This window comes from Vanessa cardui, chromosome 9 (assembly GCF_905220365.1).
Source record: "Vanessa cardui chromosome 9, ilVanCard2.1, whole genome shotgun sequence".
Lineage (NCBI taxonomy): Eukaryota > Metazoa > Arthropoda > Insecta > Lepidoptera > Nymphalidae > Vanessa > Vanessa cardui.
In genome coordinates, this window is record NC_061131.1 from 394,670 (window position 1) to 414,228 (window position 19,559).

General features: G+C 35.1%; 1 protein-coding gene across 1 annotated transcript in view; it reads left to right on the top strand.

Annotated features, from left to right (window-relative positions):
* The window catches only part of LOC124532349 (protein timeless homolog), a 53,947-nt gene that overhangs the window by 7,418 nt on the left and 26,970 nt on the right, over positions 1–19,559 (top strand). Inside the window, exons 5-9 of the mRNA XM_047107233.1 lie at positions 411–608; positions 2,290–2,472; positions 9,073–9,357; positions 12,544–12,662; positions 17,916–18,066. Coding sequence (XP_046963189.1) covers positions 411–608; positions 2,290–2,472; positions 9,073–9,357; positions 12,544–12,662; positions 17,916–18,066 — 936 coding nt within the window. The remainder of the gene's footprint in view (positions 1–410; positions 609–2,289; positions 2,473–9,072; positions 9,358–12,543; positions 12,663–17,915; positions 18,067–19,559) is intronic.

A 19,559-nucleotide genomic window follows, 5' to 3' on the forward strand; every position in this document is an offset into this window, starting at 1 on the left:
TTTTTTTTGGCAAACAAACAGTGTTTTTAAAATATTGATTTTAGTACTAAATAATGAAAGCAATTATAAAAGTTATAACTTTTATAATTGTTTTTTAAAGTTATAGTTATTAGTTTAAAGTTGTAACTTTTATAATTGTTTTTGTTGATAAAATTGACACCATAGATATGTTAATAATTTGTTAGTACCCACAAAAAGTTCACAAATCAAAAAAGTACATTATCAGAATAAGTTTAAATAATAATAATAATTCCAAACATCCCTATTTCTTCCTAATACCATAATATGTGATCACGGGCGCCTTAAAGTGTTCGGAAATATCTCCAGTTGATCTTGAAGTTGCCATTTCTTACCACACCTATCCCTAGACTGTTTCTCTTCAAAGTTATTAACGATACTGTTTTTTGTAGGCATTCTCGTTTCGGAGGCACTTACGTGATTCAAAACATGAAGTCCATATCGGAGAACGAGCTAATTTCCCTGAAACCCCTAAATAAAATATCAAACTTAGATTTCAATGGAAGCAAAAAGTCTAAACTTGTCAAACCCAAGAACAGAAGGCCTACGGAGAGTGGCATGTTGGAACGGAGATCTGCCTTCGCTATCAGGTAAGCTTTGATATAATTAGTTGTCGTCTGCGCTTTTGCCTCAGCAAAGTAGTCTATATTCTTCCTAAATTCAAGCTAGCTTCGTATCTAATTTCATCAAATTCGGTTAAGTGCGAGTCGAGATGGCCCAGTGGTTAGAACGCGTGCATCTTAACCGATGATTGCGGGTTCGAACCCAGGCAAGCACCGCTGATTCATGTGCTTAATTTGTCTTTATAACTCATCTCGTGCTCAGCGGTGAAGGAAAACATCGTGAGGAAACCTGCATGTGACAAATTTCATAGAAATTCTGCCACATGTGTATTTCACCAACCCGTATTGGAACAGCGTGGTGGAATATGTTCCAAACCTTCTTCTCAAAGAGAGAGGAGGGCTTTAGCCCAGCAGTGGGAATTTATAGGCTGTTGTTGTTGTTGTTGTCGGTTAAGTGCTTTTTAAAAGGGTAACAGAGTTACTTTTGCATTGACAACCTCCGTGTGGCGAGTGGTGTGTACACCGGTTTTCATGGGTACGCCACTCCGAGGTCCCGGGTTAGATTCCCGGCCAATGTAGATTATCATTAGTTTTCTATGTTGTCTTGGGTCTGGGTGTTTGTGGTACCGTCTTTACTTCTGATTTTCCATAACACAAGTGCTTCAGCTACTTACATTGGGATCAGAGTTATGTATGTGATTTTGTCTCATGTTTATTTATTTGCATTTATAATATTAGTATGTATTATAACAATGTTGCAATCATGCCTTATTAATTATTCAATCGTCACTACATATTATAGAACACAGTCCCCCGACTGAGTTTGTCTTTCTGTATGTTCGTGATAAACAGCAAACTGCTGAACGAATTTTCATGCGGTTTCCACTAATAGACAAAGTTATTCATAAGGAAAGGTTAGGTAGATCATTTAATAAGTTAAAATAGACCGACAATTGTTAAACATGTCTGAAAAAAATATATAAAAAGGGGGGGGGGGGTCAGGCCTATATTGTTTATAATAAATTTAAACAACCACAGCCTGTAAATTCCCACTGCTGGGCTAAAGGCCTCTTCTCCCTTTGAGGAGAAGAGTGGAACATATTCCACCACCTTGTTCCAATGTGGGTTGGTGGAATACACATGAGGTAGAATTTCTATGAAATTAGACACATGTGTGTCCTCACGACGTTATCCTTCACCGCCGAGCACGAGGTGAATTATAAACACAAATTAAGCACATATATATAGTGGTGCTTGCCTGGGTTTGAACCTGTAATTACCACTGGGCCATCTCAGCTCAGGCTTTTTAAAAAAAGAAACTTTAATTGGTTGTGTAGTGTACACGGATCTGTAATAATATAATAAATATTATTGGACTAATATTGTATATGGATATATATATATATTATCTGTGTATTTATGTATCTGTCCCCTCGAGTGACACACATCGCGGAAAGCGCGGGAATATAAAATATATAATTTATATATAATTTGGGCGGGTGAAGACGGTGTGTGTGCACGGCGAGTGGATATTTAAATATAATATATATTTATATGTAACTTGTATAACGATCTTACAAGTATATATGTGAACATTACAGGTTGGATGTGTAAAAATAAATTTGGATCAAAAATGTGATATTAAAAAGATTAAAATAGCAAACATGGAAATCTTGATACTCGAAATGAAATAAGCGAAACATTTCAGGTTATTTCTCAAGGAGTTTTGCATAGAATTCCTGAACAGTTCGTACAACCCCATGATGCGTTACGTGAAGGACGCTCTGGTGAGGGCCAGGGCCCAGCAGAACGACGAGTCCTACTACCTCTGGGCCCTGAAATTCTTCATGGAGTTCAACAGGGGACACGACTTCCAAATTGGATTAGTCAGGTGAGTTATGATGGTTAAAAGCATCTGAGATTATCTTCAAGTAAATTCCGATTATTTTTGTTATTAAAATTTTATTGTTCACAATCCTACTGCTATTATAAAGGCGAAAGTTTGTATGTATGGATGTTTGTTACTCTTTCACGTAAAAACTACTGAATGGATTTGAATGAAACTTTATAACAATATAGCTTATACATCAGAATAACACATAGGCTACAATTTTTGGGGTTTCTAATGTGAGGTCGTAGAAATAACACATTTTTTGCGCTTACATTGCAAACGCTGACTGAATCCCACAAGATAGATCAAGACAATGTACTACAGTATTGTACAACTTAAAAAGGTCTACAAAAAAGTCCGTGATGGTATATGTTTATCTCTTAGGAATAACCCAGAATAACCATTTTTTATCATTTACTTTGTACGAGAAATAATGACTTATTTACGAAGCGATTTTAAGCGATTACGAACCTGAAGTCCACGCGAACGAAGTCGCGGGCAAAAGCTAGTTCAACATAAAAATATATTCAACCAAAAAAAATGTCAAGTATCTTCTTCCTTATTTTTTTCCGTTGCCATTGTTACATAATTAAAGTCATTATGTGACTATGGCCAGTTATAACTCATGAATTTAAAAACTTATTAGTGTATATATTACATAGTATTAAATAAATACATCATAATATAATATATGGTTAATTAACCTTACGTGGTGTACTTGGTATGGTTCGTTTATTTGTTTCTTCTAATTAAGAACGAGTGTGCCACAGGCTGGGGTGTGAGTTTCCGTCAGAGATCAAATATTTTCATCCGTATGGTTACTAGATCACCATGGATTCATTTCTAGGATAGGATTTTGGCTAGACCGTAGTGTTGGATTGGCGCTCCAGACTGCCTCGCTTTTAGGCCTTGAGGCGTCAAGTGTTGCACTATGTAGGAATTAGATTTGTTTCTTGTGAAATAAATAAAAATAATCTATAGATATTATAGTGAATTACTTCATTTAAATGTTGCAAGAATTATACTTTTTACATCCCCCTACATAAAGCAAATGTCACAGGAAAATACTATTAAACAATAATTAAATATCTCACTACATACAGTGTCACATAGTATTTATTTTATTTTATTAGTGGATACAATATTCCAAAATAAAAATATATAAAATTCCCCCTACATAAAGCAAATGCCACGGGAAAATACTATTAAACAATAATTAAATATCTCACTACATACAGTGTCACATAGTATTTATTTTATTTTATTAGTGGATACAATATTCCAAAATAAAAATATATAAAATTCCCCCTACATAAAGCAAATGCCACGGGAAAATACTATTAAACAATAATTAAATATCTCACTACGTACAGTGTCACATAGTATTTATTTTATTTTATTAGTGGATACAATATTCCAAAATAAAAATGTATAAAATTTCATAATCATTTAGGCGAAAGTTCTACTACTTACAGGAAATCTAACCATGCACTATCATGTTATACGATTTATGTATTGAAAATATAAATTAAACATAAACAATAATTAAGAATAACAAGTAAAATAATGTTTTTTACTATTATATAGTAAATAATTATTATCACACCATGCAAATGCACACAAAAAAACATCAGAAAATGGTTTTATTATTCAAGTTAATTTTAGATCATCAGCGTATTTTACGTGACAATCCTTAAATATTGATATAATATTATTAACAAATATATTAAAAATCAATGGACCTAAATTCAATCCCTGTGAGACTCACGAGGAAGCAAAGAATAGTTTAAAAGTAGTGCCCATGGATTACAACTCTCTATGACACTCTCAAGGTTCTACCATTAAATAAGTTTTTCACCACTCTAGCAGTAGATCCGAAATACCATATAATTTCAGCTTATTTAAAAGAATGCAGTGATTAACCTTGTCAAAAGCCTTTGAGAAATCTGTATATAAGGCATCCATTTGAAGGCCACTCTCAATACATTCAGAAATATTAGAAACATGAAGGGACAGCTAAGTTAAAGTAGAGCATTTATTTAAAAATCCATGCTTATTGTTATTTATATAATTTCTGATATGGTAACATATATTTTTATAAATTAAGGATTAGGGACTTTTAGCAATAGTACAAATAATTGAAATTGAGATATAATTAGTAATTATCTTAGGTTTAACACATTTATATATAGGATTTGTGTGTTTCTTTTCCAACTTTTCTAATGATCAGTTATAAATTATTGAAACTGGCAAATTTATTGCCTTTGCACAATTAACTAGAAATATTGGAATATTATCAGGTTTAGGTTGGCCATATAAAATCTTTTTATTTTATTGTAGACATTCTCTCGCGTAATTTTAAAGTCTCCAATTTCAATGTATGTACAAATAATACAAGAATGTAGGCTATCATCGCAAGTACGCTATCACACACGAAATCATAATTAGCATATTTCGACGAAAAGTGATTCCAAAATAATTCACAAATGGATTGTACTTCAGTAATAATTAATATAATTTAAATAAATTACAGAAGGCATGTTGGCCTTTTTGTGAATTTTATTAAGGCAGATAATTTTTGTTATTATAAAAAAAAAAAAATATAGCAATAGCATGTATAATTTAATTGACTCCGACTAGCTCGAGAAAATCTTTGCATTTTGCGAGCTGACGTTGCTTGTTGAGCGATGTGGGCACTGTCGGTACCCAGCGCGTGTTAATTTTTCTCATATTCATATAAAATTTCTCCAAGTAGTTTGCTAATCTGCAGTTCTTCATCGATCTGCCAGTTTCATTTTCGGTCGGCCAGAACGATATTTTCGCCTTTTCTGATGTTGTCTTCGGTCAGTATAGAGCTAGGGCGCCCCGGGCGAGGGTCGTGCTATGAGTGCAAACTTAATTAATGATTGCTTTTATAATACTATTAAGTTTGGCAACTCGTGACATGAGTAACAAGATAATTACTCATCGTTAAGTACCCTATGCCGCGAACTTTTCAGCCCTCCCTCGTATGTACATAAATGTTTTTTCTAGATTTTGTGACGAACATGCTATTAGTACTAGGACAAGCGTACACTGGTCACTCCAAGAGGGCAATGAATAGGTTGTTTTTACAACACGGAAACCGTTTAGAAATGTTCAATTCTAAAATTTTAAAGTATCTTTAAAGGCTGTCCAAAAATGAAAAAAATATTATCAAAAATGAATTATAAAAAGAGCACCGAGTTCAGTACGAATAAAGCTATTTGACTTTGACTTTGCCTATCTGTAGCTTGTTTGGTATTCTGCGTGGTGAAAGTGAGAACGCTACCAAGTCTGGGCTAACTCATCGGCGTCTCGTGATATAAATGAAACAGTTTCTGCAATAGATGTTATAAAAGTATTTAAAACACTCAATATTAAAAAAAACTAACGACGTATGGGGCATTTCGGTAAAATTCGTAAATAACATCATACACGATATTGCTCCTTATATAGCAGTAATTTTTAACAGGAGTTTGGATACGGGTTCATTTCCTAACTTGTTAAAATGTAGTAAAGTCATCACCAAAGTACCACTTTTTAAGAACGGAAATAGAAGCGATCCCAGTAATTACAGGCCTATTTCAATACTCCCATATTTAAGTAAAATTTTCGAAAAAAATATTTTAAATCAACTTCTTATCCATTTTGGTACAAAAACCATTTTTCATAGGGAGCAATTTGGTTTTACAAGAGGTCGATCAACAACTGATGCGGGAATTGCGCTTCTTAAGCATATTTACGAAGCTTGTGAAATCACAGAATGCTATTGGAGTATTCTGTTATTTATCTAAAGCATTTGATTGTGTAGAACACGAGACGCTTCTTTATAAGCTCAAATATTACGGCGTTAAAGGTAGGGCTCTTGATCTCATTGCTTCATACTTAAGTCAAAGAATCCAGCAAGTTTTCATTAATGGAACAAAGTCTACTGGATCTACGTAAAAAATGGGTGTTCCAAAAGGTTCAATTTTGGGTCCCTTTCTATTTCTAGTATATATAAATGACCTTCCTTTCTTTGTTAAAGGTATTTGTGGTATAGTATTGTTTGCTAACGATACTTCACTGATTTTTAAGGTTGACAGAAAAGAAAGAAAATCTGACTATGACGATGTGAACGGTGCCTTATCACAGATACAAGATTGGTTTAAAGTAAATAATTTGGTTTTGAATACTCAAAAAACAAAATGTGTAGTTTTTACCATACCCAATGTTAGAAAGCAAAATTATAATATATCTTTAAGCGGTGGCCCGCTTGATGTAGCCGATACTACGGTGTTCTTGGGAATAGAATTGGATTCCAGACTTCAGTGAAGGCCCCATTTGTAGTCCCGAACAGGAAGACTCAGCTCCGCAGCATACGCGGTTAGAAAAATTAGACAACTAACTGATATTGATACCGCTCGTTTAGTTTATTTTGGTTATTTTCACAGTATTATGTCACATGGCATATTACTTTGGGGTAACGCTGCAGATATTGAATCTGTCTTTATTTTACAAAAGAGAGCCATCCGGTTTATTTATAATCTTGGAGCTAGAGACACTCTTCGGGATGTTTTTAACAAAGTGGGAATACTCACTGTTGCGTCGCAATATATTTACAACAATATCATGTATATTCACAGTAACATTGATCACTTTGATAAAATCAGTGATAATCATTGTATATGCACTAGAAGTAAGGATAAGCTTATAACGCCAAGTTTCCGACTCCGCAAAGTCAATAAATCTTTCTTGGGGCAAGGTCATTTCTATCCATTTCTATAATAAAATTCCACAGACATTTTTAACTTTGCCGTCTCGTAAATTCAAATCGTTTATAAAAAATACATTGGTGAAAAAGGCGTATTATTCGATACAAGATTTTGTAGATGATAAAAAAGCATGGAATTAATACCTGTTGACTTCCACGCAGGATATATTAATTTTAATAATTGTATTAACTAACATGACTGTATTTTTTTTTTAAATGTTGAAAAAGAGTAACTACTGAGTTTCTTGCCGGTTCTTCTCGGTAGATTCTACTTTCCGAACCGGTGGTAGCTTCACTTAATTGTTAAATGACGATTCAAAAGTGCTTGTAAAAGCCCACTTGAATAAAGTATATTTTGATTTTGATTTTTGAAATAGCAACGCATTCAAAAAGAGTGTAATTCTCTCTCCTCCAAAAGTATAATTGATACGGTTAAGATTGTGCCGGACTGTCGAGAGACATCTCCCATCGGTAACGCAAGCGTTATGGTCTGAAATTACTGTTAGCCTTCTTTTCATCTCTGTACTCGGATTATAAGTCATTGGACCATACCTCAAAAGACAAAGCTAAAATTTTAGTCCCTTTTTCCGTCTAACTAACCTCTAAATGTCTGAGGAAAGTCACCACGAATGGTGTGATACCACGACGCTGGAGGCTTAAATTCCGGCAAAGGGCAGTTCGTGTAGTTCTTGGATATTCATAAATCGAGTGGAACCTATTGATTCTGCCGATAGTTCTACGGTCATGTGCTCACGAGGTGGCACAGGTTTTAATTTATCATGTACAATCCTACGCCTTCGGAGTCGTTTCTAACTCTTTGAAAACTGATTCGGTGCACCCGATCAGTTGAATCCATGTTAGCAAGCAATTAGGGCATAGTGAGGGCCTTCGATTGCCTAGGGCTCAAAAAAAGCTATGTAGAATGTTGCATAATTCCCGGACAATTATGCAATTGGATCACCAGCTTTTTAGCTGCAGTAATTTGGAGCATTAAGGTCGTTTATCGAAGGTAGGTATTACTTAAAATTCGTCAATTCTGTCTTGACAAAATGGCCTTCTGTCACTTACTCTGTTTCTTCTACATACCAATGACTTCCAAATTTGCAAGTTCGACCTCATTTCTCATGGGACAAGCTCCGCATTTTTAGAATTTTCTTGGATTAAATCCTTCTGCTGAATGTTGTCTTCGGACATCGCATCAGGATTCCAAGCTTCATTCGCACCACCTAGATGTTCGAATATCCACAGCAGCACTAATAATAGTTCATGATTGATCAAGAGAGGATAAATGTAATGCATTTAGCATGCACCACTTATTTAATAAAATATTTTTTCTAAAAATAATTTCTCCAGGATCACATCATCAAACTCTAAAAAAAAAAATCATCAAAATCGGTTCATAAATGGCGAAGTAATCGGCGAAAAACATAAAAAAAAATTACCTGTTGCCTGCAAAGTCGGTAAACGGGTGAAAGTTTTACGTGACAACGACTTTGAGTGATAAAATAATTTTAATGTGAATATTCATCCGTATAGTAGGAAGAAGGATGAAATAATAGTATTTATGTCTGTCTCTCTCGCTCTTAGGCGGGCTAATCACGCCCGAGTGGAAGGGACGCGTGCCTCTCACTCGCTCTCATTGTGAGCGCATAACGTGAGCGGAGCGTAACGCAGTTTCTTGAAGTGTCACCCGGCAAACCAATTTATAAGACGTTGTCACGTCAAAAATATTTATATACTGGTCGAATTGAGAACACTCCATTGTTTGAAGTCGCTTAAAAAGAAGGTCAAAGCGAACTCGCTACAGCGTACCCGACAATCCGCAGCGAGACGATGTCGGTGCAGACGTTTCACTACGTACAGCAGCAAATGGAGAAGTACAGCGACATGATTAAGGTTGAGAAGAAGAAGTTCGCAGTGTGGGCTCGGCGCCTGCAAGTAGCTCTGTGCGCGTGGCGTGAGCTGTTGCAGTCTCTGCGTGCCATGCGTGGAGCCGAGCCCGCCGTGCGCGACGCTGCTCGCGCCCTGCAAGGAAACCTCTTCTACGTGCCCGAGTACCGCGAATTCGCGCTCGCGCTATTCCTCGCCTACGACGAAAACAAGATGCCCAAGTAAGTTAACATCCTCTAGGTACATTAATCCATCCATTTAGAATTTTTAACGTGATTTTTAGACCTATAAAATGTCGCTTTAAATTTATACTTTGCACAATTATTTATTAAAGTACAGTAGTAGGTCGACAATACGACGAGAACAAGATGCCCAAGTAAGATAACATCCTCTAGGTACATTAATCCATCCATCTAGATCATCATACATGTTTGAACGTAATTTTTAGAATTTTAAATTAACATGGTTATTTTTATTGTTAAAGTTATTAATTTCTGTATATTTAGTTCGAGTCTCGTGAACAAGACATTCGTAGACAATGTCGAAATATCGAGCTCCACCGAACAAAAATAAAAAACATCGTAAATATCCCGAAGTTAATAACTTTAGTAATTTTTAGACCTTTAAGAATGTCGCTTTAAATTTATACTTTGCACAATTATTTATTAGAGTACAGTAGTAGGTCGACAATACGACGAGAATAAGATGCCCAAGTAAGTTAACATCCTCTAGGTACGTTAATCCATCCATCTGGAATTTTTGAATGTGATTTTTAGACCTATAAAATGTCGCTTTAAATTTCAACTTTGCACTATTATTTATTAGAGTACAGTAGTAGGTCGACAATACGACGAGAATAAGATGCCCAAGTAAGTTAACATCCTCTAGGTACGTTAATCCATCCATCTGGAATTTTTGAATGTGATTTTTAGACCTATAAAATGTCGCTTTAAATTTCAACTTTGCACTATTATTTATTAAAGTACAGTAATAGGTCGACAAATAAACCTAGCTTCTTCAAGACTATCCTTGTATTGTCATCCATAACCGTGGTACTCCAATTGCTTAGATATGTCACCGTAAGATTACAAAATTCGTTAGATTACAATCTATAGACAGAATGTAATCTGTCGAAATATTGTGAACCGTAAATTTGATTGCAATTTAACGTATTATTTTTCGCTATATTATAATCTATCGAAGTTAAACTATTAGATTATAATCTGTCCCGTGTCAAATTGTCAACTGTCGAGAACTCTTCCTGAGTGGCCGGTCTTATTGCAAGAGCGACCATTCATATGTCACCATTATTATTCGGTAGTTTACATCCTATCAAAGTAAATTTCAGTTGAATTACAAAAACTCTAACCTAACCAAAATATGTAGTATCGAAATTGATTATATTTTATTGCAAATTGCATAAAAAACGTGAAATAGACTATAGTTTAACGGTATTTGCAATTTTACGGTGAAACAAAATAACAGATTCCAGGGTGGCGGGGGCACTGTCTCGTCAGATTGTAGTCTAACGAATTTTGTAATCTCACGGTGACAGATAGATATTAATATTTTTAAGTTTATTAATGTAAAGTGTGTCGTATCAAATTACTCAATTTACCTATTTCGGTATCTAGCCTGCCTGGATCTGAAAGTAAAGCGGACAATTCAGGTTCGTTACAGATGGAAATATAAGTTATGTTGTCTTAAATTTTCGCGATTATTACACATTTAAATAAAACTAATTATAACGGATGAATCGCGTATATTAATTGTCTACCCGACTGTCGACTGTCAGTCTACCCGTGACCACGAACACTGCAAAGTGCTCAAACGTCGGGATGTTTAAAAATAATTAATATACGCGATTCATCCGTTATAATTAGTTTTATTGGAAATATAAGTTTCACCAAATTCATATTTTTATTAAAAACCGGTCAAGTGCGAGTCGGACACTCACACCAAGGGTTCCGTACATTTTCTATAAAAATGAACAAAAAAAATATGTTCTCCCACACATTCCACCTGCAAATGTAAGTTGGTACGCACAATATTGAGTGATTTACCATGTTATTTTAATATCATGGACTTCTTTTAGGTTTTCCTATAATCTATAAAGAGAAAACTAATTTCTGTATTTTTTTTCAAAATTTTAAGGGTCAGTAGTTTCGGAGATAAGGGGGGGGGGAATGGTCAATTTTCGTCTATTTTCTTGAATAACTTGGAAACTATTTATTTTAAAATTACAAAAAAATACATTTAAGATCTTCTCAACAAGACCTTTCATTTGATATGCCACACGATGCAGTTTTCAGAATTATTTTTTTTAATTTTCCTCTTCCCCCCCAAAAATGACCCCCCATATACAGATTTCATCTGCTCACGTCACACCTCTGTATTTGGGTTACAGGAATTGATATTTGTACCAAATTTCAACTTAATCGGTCTAATAGATTCGGAGATAATTGACTGTAAGCGACGGACACACGAGTGATCCTATAAGGGTTCCGTTTTTGTATTCAGACGTACGGAACCCTAAAAAGCACTAGTTTCACTTTAATGATATTTACTGTTACTATAGATTGAAATGAATTCGTATTAAAACAAAAAGTTTTGGTCAGCTATAAAATGTATTTAGTTAGCAAAGGATATTAAGCTGCATCCAGTAAGTGGCAAAATAACATAAATTATCAGCAGCTACCGTATTGGGGAGCCGTAAAATTGATTTCATAGAAAAGTTTAATTTTACAAACAGCGGGTAAACGATTAATTTGATTATGTTTATCAAATAAAAAGCTTATCTAATAAACTTGGAGATTATAGCTTATAAATACTATTTTGATGCGAACCGATAATATTGATCAAATGGTCAATATTCAGCAGAATTGTATAATATTTATTATATAGGACTATTTATTTTGCAAACATTTATACTATCCATCTGAGCTACATCTACTCATTTCCTGATAGTTGATAATCCTTGATTTAGTCTCGGACCAAGAATTTTGACTGACGAACTCCGTGGTCGAGTTGTGTATACACCGGTTTTCATGGGTACGCCACCACCCAGGTTCCGGGTTCGATTCCCGGCCGAATCGATGTGGAAAATTCATTAGTTTCCTACGTCTTGGGTCTGGGTCTTTGTGGTACCGTCGTTACTTCTGATTATCCATAACACTAGTGTTTTAGCTACTTGCATTGGGATCTGAGTAATTTAAGTGATGTTGTCCAATATCTACTTTAGAGTTGATGGTATTTTTGTTTATATGACGGACAAAAATATACATTGCACTGTCGAAATAACTTTTGACGAGTTACTTGCCAAATAAAAATATCTGTCAAGCAATCATTCCAACTGAAAAACCGATCTCAGGCTGGGGCGTCATCCTAACCGTAATGTTTTCCCACAGCTCATATTTATTAGATTTGGTCGAGACGGAACATTTGTTTCTGAAATTGCTGGAGGAGTTCTGCAAGAAGACCGGACTCGTGGTGCAGAAGAAAGTGAGGAAGAAGGGAAAACCTAAAAGTTAGTATTACAAACGACGTATGTTTATATTCGCAGACCTGGACAAGTGACGATAACCAATTACCCACCAAGTGTCGCGGTTGCTTATTAATTTCGTATTGACAATAATTCTTGTACTTTACGTTTATTGGTGGTAGGGCTTTGTGCAAGCCCGCCTGGGTAGGTATCACCCACTCATCAAATATTCTACCGCTAAACAACAGTACGCAGTATTGTTATGTTCCGGTTGAAGGGTGAGTGCAGAGCCAGTGTAACTACAGGCACAAGGGACGTAACATCTTAGTTCCCAAGGTTGGTGGCGCATTGACGAAGTAAGGAATAGTTAATATTTTTTACAGCGTCATTGTCTGTGGGTCATGGTGACCACTTACCATCAGGTGGCCTATATTCCAAGCGTGGCAGGCGTTGCGTCGACCGCACTCCAAGCGTGGTGTTCTTGTCGGGTGTACGATTAAAGGATGTCCTTGTGTATTTTTTCACCGATTTGAGATAAATATTTGGTAATCATTTCGGTTGTATTGTGAACTAACTGTAAACTTCTTTACTATCGTTAAGATTTCACACTGAATGTAACGAAAATACTATGCTAGTCACAACAACATATAAATATCTCGTTACAAGCTTTTCAACCGACTTCAAAAAGGAGGAGGTTATCAATTCGTCTGTATTTTTTTTTTTTTTTTTTTTTATGTTTGTTACCTCATAACTTTTCACTGGGTGGACCGATTTTGATAATTTTTTTTTTGTTTGAAAGCTAGTGCTTCCACTGGGGGTTCATTTTTTTTTAATTTTTTTCCGATGATGGTATCCATATGAAAACGACATAAGTCTTAAATTTGCATTATGTATATGCGCGACAAATAGGTGAATAACTGAAAATCACGTTAACCAATTTTGATAATTCTTTTTTTATTATATAATATATACTTCAAGGGTAATTTGGTGAAATTTTGGTACGGTTCTGAGCACAGGATCCATGACAAAGTAACGGAACGGAAGAGAACGGAACAATTCTGAGGAGCACGTTAGCGATACTCAGTCGAATCTTTTATTTATAGGTTATTTGGATATTTGAGTCACCTTCCGTAATGTGGTTATGTTTATGTAATTATCATAGTCGAATATTATAATCAACTAGCTACCCACCCCGGCTTCGCACGGGTGCAATACTGATACTAAATATACCACAGAATTTGTTTATTTACGACATCACATCGCAAACTTCTAAAATTATCAGTGTTTCTTTACTATATTGTTCATGTATTATATACACAAACCTTCCCCTTGAATCACACTATCTTTTAAAAAAAACCGCATCAAAATCCGTTGCGTAGATTTAAAGATAAAGAGACAGAGAAAGTGACTTTGTTTTATACTATGTAGTGATGGAACTCCTATACGGCTCGCAGTTAGGGTGCGATATGGGGCAGAATTTCTTACTATCTTCAATCAAATTTTGTGTATGTGATGTGATGTCATATGATGTACGAAATATAGTTGGTCTTTTTCAAAGTTTTTTTTGCTGAGTTCGATTACAGCTCTTTCGAGGGATCCTTGTAGTTTACGCCGCGTGACATATTAAATCCGCATTTTCGAAAGTCTATTTTTGCTTTATTCGCAAGTTTCCTTTGAAATTGTCCTCGAAGTAGTTTCTGACTCATATAAACGGAACGCTTAATCTATCCATATTAAAAAAAATTAGTTAGTCAACATCAGATTCACTAAAAATCAAAAAATAAATAAAAATTTTAACAAAAAGAAAAACCGACTTCAAACAAAACACAATTTTAAAACAAATGAATATGCACGAAAAAGTAATAAAAATAATTGCGTATTCAACATATTTTTTAGAGTCTTCCTAAGTTAAATGAAATGAAAAATGTTAGACTACTTAAAAGTCGATTAACGATTATATCATGTAGTTATAATTATTGCTATATTTGGAGTCGGTGTCAGCCAATAAAACCCTACAGTATATCTATCAAAAAACAATACGAGAATACTTTAACAAATATGTTTTTTACAAATTACCTTTTACACAATAATATACTGGATCAATCAAGGGGCTCGTATCGCTTCTTTGTTTTGATTGTTGGGGCAAGGGCACCGTGGCTGACACCGGCTCCAAATATACCAATAACTATAACTACATGATATAATCGTTAATCGACTTTTAAGTAGTCTAACATTTTTCATTTCATTTAACTTAGGAAGACTCTAAAAAATATGTTGAATACGCAATTATTTTTATTACTTTTTCGTGCATATTCATTTGTTTTAAAATTGTGTTTTGTTTGAAGTCGGTTTTTCTTTTTGTTAAAATTTTTATTTATACTAAGCTATAGCTGTTAGTACGCGTGGGTCACGTTTAAGCGAGACACGATATCATTCAAGCGATAATTACATAACGTTAAAATACTCCCGACTCAAGTGAACCAGCAATTGAATGTAATTAAACATGTTCCAAGTCACATCAATACGCCCTTGACGTTTTACTTTCGCGCCTAGATCAAAAACTCCACCGAACTAACGCGCACGTGATCTCGCAATCGTGACCTTATTTCCAGTTCATAAGGTTTAATTTCGCACGTCTCGTGTAAATATAAAATTAATAAAATGTCGCCCGTCAAAGCACCGAACGTGCTCGTTGCTCAAAGCGTCAAACGATTCTCATGCGACAATAAATACGTTTGCTGCACCGAAGTAAATTGTTAATTGATATTATCAAAGCGAATACACATTCAGCTAAAAATATCAACTATTTGATATTTGTTTAAACGTTATATGTTAGCCAGGGAATACTTTTATTTATTTATTTTACTAGATTTTTTTATATTCTCGGTTTTCACCATGTTCTGGCATATGTGTGTGCTGTGTCGCCTATTATAATCGAACAACTACAAATAAAAATACTTTAGATTACCGTATTCTATGCGAGTTGCTGATTAGCTTTGCTGTATGCGTTATAATATGATAACAATTATAACATCAACTTATATTCATTTTAATTTAATGTCCAAAGTTTCGGTAATAACTTTGCCAACATATTAAATTTTCGCGTATCATTATTGAATATCATAGATTATTAACTTATTCAAGATCTCGAACAATGATCTCGCGTCACATCAAAGTAAAAGATGTTAAAATAATAACGTCTTATAAAGATAAACTGTTTCGTTACGTAACGCGTTACGGCGTCAGTGACTTTAAATTTCAATTTGAATATTATATAGTTCAACTCATGTTAGTTTAATTTATCACTTCTATTGGACATCCCAAAACGCACGTGTTTTTGTATTTGTCTTAACCATACAACTAGCCACCAGAATCAGTGACTCTTTGGTCTAGTGAGATGATCGATATAATTTTCGAGTTAGTTATATAATTTTGTAATAGTACTTGCGACCCGCCCGGCTGCGCACGGGTGCAAGCTAAGTTTAATAAGTTAAAGCGCAAAAAAATTAAGACATCACTTAAAATCTTCTAAAATTATCAGTGTTTCTGTACTATACTGTGTATGTATTATACATATAAATCTTCCTCATGAATCAATGTTAGATACGTTGATTCATGTATATGGTATAGAAATATACCACTCTGCCGTCTACAAACAATCCCCCTGCACAAACTTAAGTCCGTTGTTTGTAGCCGCCTGAAAGAAAAACGTAAATTTCAGATTAATTAATTTATAATTTACTAGCTATCTGCCCCGGCTTCTTGATGCTATGACATCACAGTAGAAACTGCTACATACAAAAAACTTCCTCTTGAATCATTCTATCTATAAAAAAAAACATCAGAATCCGTTGCGTAATTTCAAAGATCTAAGCATACATAACGACAGACAACCGTAAGCGATTTTGTTTTATACTATGTACTGATGATAATGATACTTATTATAGAAAACATTTAACGTGCTTGTAGCTTTTTATTTGGCAATATTTACATTTCTGAAATGTTAAACGTGTGCAGTTCAACACTTCAAATATGAAGTTTCCACACACGCAGTCGGCAGTCGGAATGCTTGAAGAGGACTCGTTAAGAGCGCGACTTTACATTACTCCTAACGAACTTTTATATTAAATTGCTAATTTTCTTACCTCTTAAGTTTCTTAATGAGTTGAACATTTTCCGCTTCATGTAATTACGAATTAAGTAGAAACATGTTCGGCTTAAATAGAAATTATTTAAATTTCTTCTAGTATATTTATTACGTATTTATAATTTGAATTTTTTTGGCATTGATTCGCTTAAAGTCTATATAACTTAATGATTAGAAAGAAAGTGGAAGTGAATGTTATAAGCTCATTTATAATGTGTCCTAACTCACGGGCGACGAAAAAGGAATGATGAGATGACATGATGAGAATCGGCCATAAGTGTAAACTTAGTTTAACTTTACATGCTGGTAAATTCTAGACGAGGTTATTATATACTAAAAGACAACTTGCTTTTTTGGTGTGAAACGGCAAACTATTCGGAATAAAGTTACAGTTACACTACAGATTATATTTGCAATCGATTTGAATATTTACTGATGTCTTTAGATGACGTTACTAGATTCATGTGATGTATGATAATGATAAATTTTAATAAAGGTGATCAAAACACTTATAATTAATTCAGAGTTGAACAATGCATTTCTTATTTTATTATTAGTATTTAGTTATGGTAGCTTAAGAAATTTAATGTATACCTACGTTCAGTTTATAACGTTTATCGAACTTAAATACTGATCGCTCATTGGTCGCATATTGCGTCATCCACCGCCATTGCTAATGCCCAATCATATCGAACACAAATTAGTTAATCTAGCTTTGATCAGCGTTTCAGAAAATCGAGGATAATCTTGTAAAATTACGCATAAACATCCCTGTGAGAGCTAACTTGAATAAGGTATATTTTGATTGTGGTGGTAATGTACTTCATTATTTATAATAAGCCTACAGAACTAGCCTTGGGAACTAACATTATGTCCCTTATCGCTGTAATTACACTGGCTAACGCATCCGGACTACGCAATTACTAAGTAGTGTGGTATTGGCCGTAGAATACTTGATGAGTGGGCACCAAATCATACGCACTGGCAAGCAGTCTTACCACCAAGATAACCTTATGACAATATCTAGCCAGCAATTTTAATGTTTTCTTTCTGTGGTGTGAGTGTTTAGAACCCAAGGAAGACCCCTTTGTCGGTTGGAATTGTTCTATCGTACGCTGAACCACATGTATGATATATGGTATTGTTTACAGAACAAAAACCTCGTGCTCCCAAACCCAAACGAGTTGAGACAGCGCAATGGGAGGAAGTCCGGCCTCAAGTGGCCGCCGTCCTCAGGGCGGGAGTGGAAGAGTACCCGCCGCCATTCGACGCAGCTTCCGACACGCCCATAGATCAACAAAAGTAAGCTTATGTATACATCAATTGTACCATCTGAACCTAAGTCTAATTTCAACGAAATTCTGCCACATGTGAATTTACCAACTCTCATTGGTTTGCTTGGTCGAATTTGATCGAAAACCTTCTCAAAAGGCGTTAGCTCAGCCGTGGGTAATTTACAGACTGTTGTAGTTGTTGAAACATCGAAACACTATACATATAACAATTAATGGTATCAATAAAATACTTTATTTAAACGCACACCGTTTAAAATAACTTAGACTATGTCGAATTTGGATTCAAGTACGTACTCACCATAGTATTGTATAGGGAAGCAACGAAGCTGACAGTACTTAGTTTCGGATACAAGAATAAGTGAAGCAGTATAATTACATGCACAAGTAACGATCCCTGTGCCACGCTCGGTGCGCGCCAGCAATTAACGGCGACCTCAGAACCGCCTGTCTCCATACACACACATGTAATATATATAATACCTGTTGACTTCCAAGCAGGATACATTAATTGAAGTAATTGTATTTAATTAACATGACGTTGTATTTTTTAAATGTTAAAAAAGAGTAACTACTGAGCTTCTTGCAGGTTCTTCTCGGTAGAATCTACTTTCCGAACCGGTGGTAGCTTCACTTAATTGTAAAATGACGATTCAAAAGTGCTTATAAAAGCCTACTTGAATAAAGTTTATTTTGATTGATTGATTGATTGATTATAATAGACGACGACCTCCGTGGTCGAGTGGTGTGTACACCGGTTATCATGGGTACACCACTCTGAGGTCCCGGGTTCGATTTCCGGCCGAGTCGATGTAGATTACCATTAGTTTTCTATGTTGTCTTGGGTCTGGGTGTTTGTGGTACCTTTGTTACTTTTAATTTTCCATAAATCAAGTGCTTTAGCTACTTACATTGGGATCAGAGTAATGTATGTGATGTTGTCTCATGTTTATAAAAAAAAAGACACGACTTAACTCGTTTCCTTGCTATTTTTAACCGATCCAGGTGACCTTTGTTCACATACCGCACTTGACGGTAGAATGTACCACCTACTTGATTATTCTACCTATTCTAATGTTCTGTTACGATTCGTTTCGTGGTAGGGCTTTTTACAAGCCCGTCTGGGTAGGTACCACCCTTTCCTCAGATATTTTACCGCCAAACAACAGAACCCAATATTATTGTGTTTCAGTTTGAAGGGTACACAGTACAGGAACGTAACATCTTAGTTCCCAAGGTCGGTGCGTATTGGTGATATAAGGAATGATTAATATTTCTTATAACGACATTGTCTATGGGCAGTGTGGCCTACTTACCATCAGGTGGCCCATTTGCTCGTCAGCCATCTGATATCCAAAAATTCCAAATTCAGCGACGCATTGATGATGTTAGGAATGGTGTGTATTTCTTACAGCGCCAATTCCTATCGTGATAACGATTTACCATCCCATCTGATCGTATCGCATTTGTCCGCCCGCCTAGCTAGGCGAAGGGTAGGTGAAG